Genomic DNA, 11,278 nt, shown 5'->3' with positions numbered 1-11,278 from the left:
GATAGTTTGTGTCTACTAAAGCAGCCTTTGGGAAGTCTTCCAATGCCTACATAAGAGATATGTGGTATGCCACTATTTAATTAATGACTTAAAAAACTGGTAGGCTGCATTCACTGTTCCAACTCTGGCTTGTTTTTGACTGGTTTTGTTTTGATTGATTGTAAAAACAGGATTAAAGCATGATTTTGGGAGAAAACTGAATGGGATACAGATGTATATTGCAAAATTTTATTTCCAGTAAAATGTACAAAAGTTAACAGTGATGAGTAGCACTTATAAAAAGCAAAATATCAAACACTGTTAAAAAAAATACTAGCTCAATTTTTTTTGGTAGAACCAAGCAGAGAGATATAACGTGTTACACTTGAAACAAACACTGGAAAATAGCAATTAGTCTTTTTAATCTAGGCATATAAATTTTATTTCCCAAACAGCTAAGTAAAATTCTGTAGTATTTCCTACTACTTTCTTTTCGCTAAACCTTTTCCTTGCTTTTTTTTTTTCGGCGTATCTTGGCTTTTCTTCTCTTGCTCTGTTTGCAGCATTGCATCACGAGCTTCCAATTCCTCACGTTTTTTGAGTTCAGCCTTTAGCAGCTTGCTTCTGTATGCTTCCCGAATGCTGTGAATTCTGCCTCGCATTTCATCTAAGGATGCCTAGGTAGGCAGAAACAAAAAGCCACACCCTTACTCCAACACATGAATCTGCGTTTCATCGCAAGCAACTGCATCATTTAGGTTGTATTTCACTTTCTGACAGTGTAAGTACAGGTAAGGCACCTCTCCTTTCTTTTTTATCTGGTCATGCATTTTTATTGATCTCTCACAGGGACACAGATATGTGTCAATCTTTTCACCATGAAGAAAAAGACAAAGTTCATGAAAATCCTTTTTATAAACTGCTGGCTGAATAAGCTAATTGTGTGGAAGGAGTGGGGGCAACAGACTAGTTACCCATTTGGGTCTAGCATAGATTCAGTCACTGACTTATGTTGTTGTCTTAAACAAGTTCCTTGAAGAATAGTTTTCAGAAGTACTGAAATAGTTTAGGAGATCACATCACAGATCTTATTTTCAAAAGAGACTCAAGGAGCCTAAATCACACTGACCTCCAGTGAGACTTAGGCCAGGTGAGACTTGGACACATAACATTTTTTTTTTTTTTTTTAACATTTCTATCCTGAGAAATGGGGATACCTGAAGACATTTAACATAATTTTCTGAGGTCTACAGATGAAAAAACAGTAAAAGTACTAATCAGCACAGTATGCATATTCACAAGTAACTCTCATTTTAAATTACTACTGTGAAAGATTGTAAATGTAAATGTTTTCTAGAAAGAGCTGAGGAACTGCTTTAGAAACATTTGCCATAATAATGTATGTTAGACATCCAAAATCACAGCAACATCTGAAAACGTGGACACATTATTATCAAGGATTAGGAATCAGTCAGTCACTGGCAGAGGACTACGGCACCTTGTAGGCTTGTAGCAAAGTATTACAAATGAAGCTGGGTGTTTGTTAAGGAGGCATTTTCAAGAGATTTCTGTTAAGAAGTTGGTTAAATCTAAGATTATTTTTACTGTTTTCCAATTTTAAGACTCTAAAGAGTCACTAGATGATTTTTAGTTGTCATTGTATCACCTCTACATGACAAAACATTTTGCTCCTGTCAACAATCAAAGGTTAAGCCAATTTTATTAGGATATTTGTACCAATTCCATGTACGATCATAGAATCACAGAATGTACTGGGTTGAAAAGGACCTCGATGATCATCTAGATTCAACGCCACTGCTGTGGGCATGGTTGCCAACCACTAGACCAGGCTGCCCAGAGCCACATCCAGCCTGGCCTTGAATCCCTCCAGTGATGGGGCATCCACAACCTATCCATTGATCGAGTAATCTTAACAATGGATCCTTCACTAATGATAACAAAAGTATTATTTGTAGCCATGTTTCTTTAAGAATTAATAATGCAATTGTCTGTTGGCATCATGCATATTCCAGGAAGGCTCTATTCTCCAACTTTGCTGTAGGACATACAAGGAGCAACTCCCTCTCTTATGTAATTATCTTGTTTTTGTTTTTGTTTTTTTAATTACTTTTCCAAGCCCCCCAATTCCATAACAAAAACCAACTAAACAACAACCACCACCAAAAACAACAACAACAAAAACAGAGCATCTGGTCATATATCTAAAACGCTCAACTTATTGTCACTTTAAAATATACTATTATGGAGACAGTCTTAAAACTGCATTTGCAAGGAACTATAACAAGAACGTAACAAGAATATTTAGAACTTTGTGTATTTTTTTCTTAGAGGCATTAGTTCTAACCATTGTTCAAGTAAGATTTAAAGCTTGTATACTGATTCTAATTATTGATACTTAATACAAATGTTTAAAGAATTGTTGATCAAGATATTCATTATAGTGGTGGATATTACAGTAACACTTACTGGAATGTAATCTGGAAAACGTACCTGTAGATTCTCATACATTTCAAGTACATTTTGCTTCAACAAAGCTCTGGCATGTTGTTCGATTTCTCTTTGTTCCAAAGCCAGTTCTCGAAGTTGCCTAAAATGGTTAATTTTTTCCACTTTACGTTTCTCTTGCTGTTGAATTATAGAATCATTTCTTAGCACAGATTCAGGCATTGTTTTCCTGAAGGAAACAGAAAGATATTCGTCTCATTTCCAGCACAGTTTTGGGTGGTTTATATTTTGCTTAGTACCTATATGCATATATTTTGTTTATATCAAGCGAAATAACCATTGTACAGTTCGATAGAGTTAAGGGATCACTTTTCCTCATCTTATACATAACACTGATGAGGAAGTGCATTGCTGAGGCCAGGTCGTCTTATACTTGAATGTCTACTTTAAAATACTGGTAAAATCACGCTCATCTTTGAGCTCTTGAAAAACTCCTACATGTGACACTTATTTTTAATTTGCAAGAAATATCCTAGTTCAGGAAGTCTTTGGTATTATAATTTAGCACTGAGACAAATGTATTTTTTTTCCATTGGCATAATGGCAGTTAAGTGGATAATATATTGTTGTAATTTGACTCAAATGACTCGTGTTAGAGTTGAGGAGCTGAAGACAAATTAAATCCCTCCAAAACTCAATCCTATGGAAGATACTTTGCCATATTTTCTGATCTTTTAGTGTTATTAATTTCAATATAACACTGTTTTCCCTTTAAATTAAAAGTTGAACCTGGGGAATTTTTCAGCATGTTCTAAAGTTTTTGAGCATGAGTGAGTTGCATAAATGCTACACTCAATATAGATGGACTTATGCATGAACTGGGTTCTGTCTGTAGCTCACCAAACATGCAGGTGTATGCATACAAGGTAGATAGGATCATCCTGACACGTGCAATAAAGAAAATATTTATTTTGAATAAGGAATATATATTTTTTTCAGTTATTAACTAAATTGCATTTGTTAAATGTCTTATTAGAATCTAGCATCATATCACGACAAACTTCACATGCACTTCTTTCAAGATAACCACTGAAATAAACATATTTGGCTGTGTAAGCATTTCGTTAAGGATTTTATGTCACATTTTCATTACAGGAATACAACTCCTTTAACAAGTATAACCTTAAAGAAAGGGCATACATTATAACAGGATGTAGGAAAGCATAGGTTTTAAAAAACACCTATGTCAGGTAAATCAAAGTGGGAAACGATCAGGATGCCATCTACACTCACTACTACATGATTCTACATATACAGCATAAAGGACAGACAAAACACGGACCAGGATTTTCACAAAAACATTGAAAAGTATGTGACAGCATTGTTGCTTACACCAATGACATGTGAAGGACAAAGTCTAAATTCACATCTATTATACTGTATCCAAATATGGAGGTACAATTGCTTATAAATATATTGCACTTACTAATTCCTGTATACTAAAACCCTTAGTCAGACTTTCAATTTGGTGTTTCACTGCCATTAATTTTTCCCTGCTACAGTTTACCTCATGTAAGGACTAAGGTCTATAGGCTCCCATTTTTTTTGCTGCATTGGTAAACTTGAGTCAATAGCTGTTTGTGATGCTGTCTTTTCTGTAGGAAGAGAAAAAGAATCTACAACAAAAAAGATTCAATTGGTTATTCAGTTATGACAGGAGGGTCCATCTAAAATGTAACGTAGTTGTTTTCCTCTTTTGGCTCAGCAAAATATCTTATTAAATGAGAACACAGATTGGAAATGCTTTTTATTTCTAATACTTATAATAGAATCAAAGATGCTGAAAAAAAAAACCAACTACATATGCTAGCGTGAAATTTGTGTATGTACTTTAGATAAATCAACACAATACATGATGGAGAGTAAATATAAGAAAGAATAATCAATTTTAAATGCCTAAAGAGTAAATTTTAATCAGCAAGGAATCACATTCTTTTATAAACAAAAAAACTATAAAAATCTGATCACTCCTGTATATATCTCAAAGAACGATATTCTCTTTTGGGCATGTTTTGTTTGGGAAAGGCCAATCTCCAAAAAAAAGGTCCCATGACAATTTAAAATTGTCAGTCTTCAGTCTTAGAATGATTTAACCACACGGATGTTAACTGAGTTATGTTTTAATGTAGACTTCTCAAAATACAGTGACACATTTGATACTAAGCATGCCGTAATGCTGAGCTGTGTTGTGATTGTTCCAGCACTTTGTCTTCCAGTTCAGAAAAGCCTGTGAAATTTGGTGAGATTTAATGATGTCTGCAGTAGTTTGCTTCCATAAAAATTCTATTTATTGTAGTAATCAATTGAAACATTTACAAATCATTTAAAAATATATTTCTATACTAATGACCACTGCTTCCAAATTTGAAATTGAGGGAGTATTTTCCACTGAACTTCCAGAAAGGTCATCTTAATTTAGGGTTGGAATTCTAGTGTGAAAGGACTGCCTAAACTTGGCTTAAGGGTAACTTAGCAGACTCTGAGAGCCATGAGGCTGTATCCGTGTCTGAGGCTGGAGCAATGCAACAATTAAAACAGAGGGTATAAAAGAAGACAAAGACTAAGCATGCGATTGTGTATTTGGACTCCACTACTGAGACTGTTCTCTCCATTTACTAACAGTATTTAATGGAGATGTCTTTGTCAAGGAACTGAATGACTTATGCAGGATGCTTTAAATCCTATTTAATTTCACATTAAAACACTGGTTGTGATATGTATGCGATGTATTTGAAAACTCATAGTAGGAAAACCTGTATCATGAATGTTTTTTTCTGAAATGATTAATATCCCTTTATATTTTAAGATTATAATGCTCAAAATGAAGATGACAAGCAGAACGTTACACCCTTACCTCTTCCTTCTGATTTGGATGATAAACTGGCAACGTCCATCCCAGCTATGGGCTCCTCAGAACCTCTCGCAACATACTTATTAATAAACCGCATGCGTTCCTGAAAAGCCTACAGATCAAATTTTTAATCCAGATAAGTCTTCCATTGAATACTTTAATCCCAAATCATTTTCTGAAGTAGGAATCTATCAGCGATCAATGGGACAGCAAATCTTAGAACCCAGCACGTGTTGAGATACGATACTACTTTATTATTACTAGTGAGTATATTTCACTGGTTTGATCTATGGAAACATCACTTCCGACAACATGAATAGCATTAGTGAGACAGCAGATGAAAAAAAAGATAAACAAGAGGAATGTGCTTCGGGTCAGTCGTATTCAAATCATCACTGCAGTAGTTTTTTTTTCCTGAAATAATGACCTGTCAACATTAACCATACAATTTTTCCAGTAACATTCAGGAACTTTTATATGTTTAGTTTTAATCTGCTGTGTAGAGGAGAAATAAATTGTCACTGGTATTTAAAGTTTATCTAATTTAAATTGTGTTCTGAGCATATGAATAAGAACCTGTAAGTAAACCTCAGTGAAACGGTAGCTGAGTAAAATGAAAAGTAGGCAACACTTGGGAGGGTTTGACTCTTCTCAGTGCATACTGGCTATATTTAGTAAGTATCCCAGATGAGAAAAAAAATGCTGTCAGTAACAAACTTAACACCAGAATGCAGTATGCAACTCTGCCTGGGGCAGGAATCAGAAAAGATGCTAGAGTTCCCATTACAAGAGGCTTGGAATATGTACGCTAAAGATCACCATGCAATGAACTACTGGAAAACCCCTAATCTCTCAGTAATTTAAAATAATATTTGGATTAAAAAAAATAAAACTTTGAAAGTAAGGTCTATTCCCTCATAGCTGAATAGAGGTTCAGAACTTCTCTCACCGCATCTCCTTAGGGAGCCAGCACTTCCTCCTAGGAGCTCCTGCAGCCCGGCAACTTGGACCTCCTCCTGAAGAATGGGAGCCAGGAGTGCAAACCCTTTCAGGCTCAATTGCTTCTGATGCTTAAATACAGACATCACCACTCTGCTTGTATTTTCAGATGGTGATTTAGGCTCACTGGGCTTTCTCTTAAGGGCTCAGATTGTCAGAACGGGCAGAGGAGCCAAATGTCACCCTGGAAACAGGCAACCAATTTCCAGGGTAATTGGGCGTGTGATGCTGGAGAGGAGTGACCAGGAGGAACAGAGAAGGGAAGCTACTTAGTTAGAACAGCAGACCCTCGAGTTAGACCTTCTTTTTTTTTCATTGGTTTTTAAACCGCCTAAGGGGCTGTTAAAATGGAAACCTTTAGTTGTAATTAAGTTGATTTTCAGAGTAAAAAAAAAAGGCAACGGTGATAGAACCAGCATTCTAGAGAGACTGTGCACATCAAAGGGAAGACATTTCCAGCTCATCTTCAGGAAAATGTGCTCACATTTTCAGTCTCAGCACAGCCAACCAAATCTGCAGAGTAACGCATCTCTTCTTAGATCAGAACGTATAAAGTAGTGTCGGAACATTTAATGAAGTTTGCATATGCTGAAAAGAGAAAATTTGCAAGCATAGCTGGGAAGACCTATTACTGAGGCTTCATTTCTGAGAGGTACCTTTAACACTGTTGTGTCAAATGAGCATTTGACACATCTGAACTAGTATTGCTTCTCTAAAACAGTGAATTCATACAGAGCAGCATATACAGGCTCATGGGTACCTGCAACTTGGAATGAATTTGGGAATCCTGGATGTAGGAGACAATTAGATTGATGATGTGATCGGGAGCCAGTTTATCTTTCTGGCACATGTATAACAGCATATTTCATAATATATTCTCATAATGTCCATACTGAACATTCAGCTTGACACAAGTGACAGCTTTGCAGTTGTGTAGAGGTAGTGGGTGTTGTAAAGAGAAATATTTTTTCTGTTCAGTAAAATAGAACCTTAAAGTCTCAATGATCTCAAGAAGTCTAAAGTAGACGATGTGGATTTCTGCCCACAAGTCAGCACTTTTGATACTTCAGGCTGTGTAAAATTCCCCACCTTCCACAAAGTGGTGAAGAGGGGAGTCATGTGAACTCATTTCTCTGTTGTGAAAACTGCTGTGCTATCACAACAGCTCCGCAACTTGTGAAGGCACATTACCACGCAGATTGCACTCTGATTACCTTGACAGCTCTTCCTGGCTCTGCAGACTCCCATGCTTGCTTCATGGCTTTGATCTCATCTTCTTGTTGGGTGTCTCTCTTCACCTCCAGAATTTCCACCTCTCTCTGCTCACTAACGAGACGTAAAGTCCAGTATGGTTTGTTTATAGCATCTTGCTGAATGTGGAAGTACCACGGACATAATTATTGGTATTTATCGGTATTTATCTGTGATCGCTATTTCAGATGAAGCTCTGTATACTAGTAATTTTCATGACTGGTAGACTTATACATTGATAGAATTTGACATTCATTACTAGACAAAAACTGTCTGCCAAAGGAAAGGAAAATTATTTCGTAACATTCCGAACTCTTTGAGGCCTTTTGTATACTTCTCTTCCCTCATCCCCATACGCTATACAGCATGCTCTACACTTCAAGTTCTTCTCAGCAGTCTGAATATTTGTAGCAATTTTATTTATTCATGCAGTTATCTTTCTGTCAAGCTTTTTTTTTCCCCTTCCCTTTCCTTCCCTCCAATTGCCTTTTTTTCCCTTACCAGAAGTCTTCTTATTTTTAACCAGAATTTTTGTATAGAGATACATCTTGCTCTGTCTTCTCAAACATCAGGGTCTTTCCATTCACTTCCCAAATTCTATAAACTATTTTAATGTGCGGCTTCTCCAGAACCATAAGATACAAGTAGTGCCCAAAGGGTAAGAGACTGTTCTGCTGCCTCACCAATGAATGAAATATTGTGCTGCACATACTTCTGGAAAGTGTACTACCTCTAGAAGCCTGAATCCCAAGATTTAGAAGAGATAGATTGCTCAACTTTGATTTGAGACTAAAGACATCTTCCTAATCTGCAGGCAGTATCCTCTTGAAACTTGCTTCTGTTTTAGCAACAGACTGAAGAACTTCCGCAGCACCTGTAGCATAGCCCATCACTGTAGCTGAAGGCAGAAATCTGACACAGCCTGAAGCTGCGTGACATTTACGTGGCCAGCTTTCTCAAACACCGCCACTCTGACTGCTCTGGAAGAAGGGTTAAGGCACTGTTCCTGAAATCTGTACAATTAAGTGTGGATGTGAATTATACAGAAGCTTGCTGTTCAACAACTTAGTCAACCAAACAACACTGTAGAAATTTCTTCATGAAAAACTCTATGGAAATGCCCTCCTCTTGAACTACTTCCAAAAAGCATGAAAAAAAAACCAAACAACCAGGAGGACCTGTCAATTTCTTCGCCTTCCATTAATCTATGTGCAATCCATAAAGTCAATTACTCCTTTAAAAGCTGGTCAACCACAGCACACTCAGACCATCCTACCACAAATGAGAAGAATTTGCAAGTAGGCAAGTAAATATCAATTTTTATGCCACTAGATATCCACGAGCTAATGACAATTGTAACATATAAGACAGGAAAGACCTATTTTATTTCTCTGATGATTCTATGAAAACCAGTACAATTGACTCTAATTGGACATCAATATGGCAAATTAATGGAATTTAATAAACCTTCAGAGACAGAAAATAGACATTCAGAAGAAACAATCAGTGGTTGCTTTACACATAAGCAAATAAATGAGCACATCTCTAATGCACAATACAGGTCTTTTGCATGTGTAACTCAATCACCCTAAAGTGTAGAACATGAAGGTGGTAAAGCAGGGCATAGAGAAACAGAGGGAATACACTAAAAGTGCTAGTAATTCTAATCTGCAGACCTGCAAATACTTTTACATTTAGTACAATGATTTCACATTCAAAAAATCTAAGTATTTATATTTGTTCTCACCTGAAATTCAGGTTGAAATACAAGAGACATAAGTGATCCTTTTTCTTTATTGGACTTCTCTCTTTCTGTCTTCTCAGCTGCTTTATCTTTTGATTTTCTGGTTGACTTAGGAATACCTGCAGACCTTTGTCCTTCACAATGATTGGACTTCAGGAGAAAACCGTGCTCCTCATGCTTTTCACCATGTGCTGTTCATACACAGTTATGATGCACGATGAATTAGAAGATACCATTATCATCCATAAATGTGTTTACCCATATAATATCCAGGATGGAACATAATAGCACAAAACAGCCACAGGAAAAACAAAGAAAAGTCTTATGTAATTAGTTGATACTTTAAAGTACTACACCAATATTAACTGTTGGACCAAGAAAGAATTCGGAGACAATAAAGCCTTTAAAAACAAGCTTACAGGGTAGACATTATGGCAGCTTTATTTGTCCTTAACAGCATTTTACCCAGGACTTAATTATTGGTTTACCATGGTCCATATGAATAACTGCCCTATTGTTCCATGTATAGGTCAGTCCAAAGAGGAGATTGCTGTTCTGTAGCTAGCAATCTGATTCTTAGTTCTCTTACACAATCTCTGTCAGAAAGGTGAGAAGCTCAAATTAAGTAAAGCTGATGTTCTCATTGCCTCAAGTACCTGTAAGCCTGAAAGACTGAAGAGCAGAACACACGCATACCGAAAAAAAAAATCCAAAAATGTGAGGAAGTTAAGGCAACAAAACATATTTAAGACTCAGTGTGTACCTGGGAAAATCAAAATGATCATTCTCAGAACAATCAGAGAAATTTTCGAATTAATTACTTAATCAGTACATGAATATGCTATATGTATGATCTTCGCCGTTGTATGATCTTCAATAGAAGAGCTGAGAACTAACATTTGTATCACTTTGATTCTGCACGTCTTAGCTAGTAGAAGCTGTTAACAAGATTTTTTTTCATGCCATGTTCTTGTTATAAAAATAAAATAGAATAAGTAAAGCCTAAAATAGCATACAGCTTTAATAGCATAGGAACACAGCAAATGAAATAAGCTGGACTGGGTCCACAACAGTAAAAGATTGAAGATCAGAGACTGATATCTCTATTTCACTCCACCTTCATGCTGCTTGAAACATTAAAACAAATGCTGAAAAACGAGATTTGATCAATGCAATCAAACAGGCAATTTCTCTTGGAAAAAAAAGAGGAAACGAGTCTGAAGATAATAACAAGGCACCTTTCACTTAATGCTGTGTTTCTTTCCTCAGTGGAAAGAGGTTAGATCACTGTGCTGCTTGATTTGATCCAAAGTCCACTGAAGATATTCCACTGGCTTTAATGAGATTTGGATCAGATATTCAGTGTCAGGGTAATGTGGAAGTATGAACTGGTAAATTTGAAAGATATAGAAGCAAATTTATAATACATGCATACTAACTGCATGTACAAATATATATGACATACTTGTATATCGCATCATACATGAGTTTATGTATAAATTACATCCTTACCTCCTTATGCTACTTAAATAATGTACAATGGTACCAAAGAGCTACGTTCAAATTCATTCAGTGCAATCAAAACATACAATAAAGAATGAAAGCAAAATTTAAAGTAGTCTCCACAAGTACTGAAAATAATAAAACATCTCCAGAATAAATGCAAATATAAAATAAATACTGATGGCATTATCTGAAGTTCTAATATCATTATATAAAAGGCTTTCCATTTAATTTCATATTGTCATAACATATTAGGAGACAAAGACTATCTATTTAAAGGCATACAACAAACTTTGGCTTCTATAAAGATTTTATAACTCTGAATTTCAACATTTTGATGTTCTAGACTTATGTACATTGAGAAGTTATTAAATGGGATGAGGTTCGACAAGACCAAGTGCCGGGTCCTGCACTTCGGCCGCAAC

General features: G+C 36.0%; 1 protein-coding gene across 5 annotated transcripts in view; it reads right to left on the bottom strand.

Annotated features, from left to right (window-relative positions):
* The window catches only part of ADGB (androglobin), a 73,860-nt gene continuing 62,796 nt past the window's right edge, over positions 215 to 11,278 (bottom strand). For 3 of the 5 annotated variants that reach the window (XM_021390939.1, XM_021390940.1, XM_021390941.1), the window contains 6 exons: positions 9,354 to 9,541; positions 7,570 to 7,725; positions 5,360 to 5,468; positions 4,013 to 4,121; positions 2,491 to 2,674; positions 215 to 656 (listed from right to left, as the gene is read on the bottom strand). In XM_021390939.1, the coding sequence (XP_021246614.1) occupies positions 462 to 656; positions 2,491 to 2,674; positions 4,013 to 4,121; positions 5,360 to 5,468; positions 7,570 to 7,725; positions 9,354 to 9,541 (941 nt within the window). In that variant the 3' untranslated portion in view covers positions 215 to 461. Of the gene's footprint in view, positions 657 to 2,490; positions 2,675 to 4,012; positions 4,122 to 5,359; positions 5,469 to 7,569; positions 7,726 to 9,353; positions 10,739 to 11,278 lie in introns of those variants that run through there. The other 2 variants (XM_021390942.1, XM_021390943.1) reach the window with 2 other exon arrangements.

The sequence above is a fragment of the Numida meleagris genome, chromosome 3 (assembly GCF_002078875.1).
Source record: "Numida meleagris isolate 19003 breed g44 Domestic line chromosome 3, NumMel1.0, whole genome shotgun sequence".
In the NCBI taxonomy this organism is placed as follows: domain Eukaryota; kingdom Metazoa; phylum Chordata; class Aves; order Galliformes; family Numididae; genus Numida; species Numida meleagris.
Note: the sequence above shows the minus strand (reverse complement) of the source record. Positions and strands in the feature narration are given on the sequence as shown.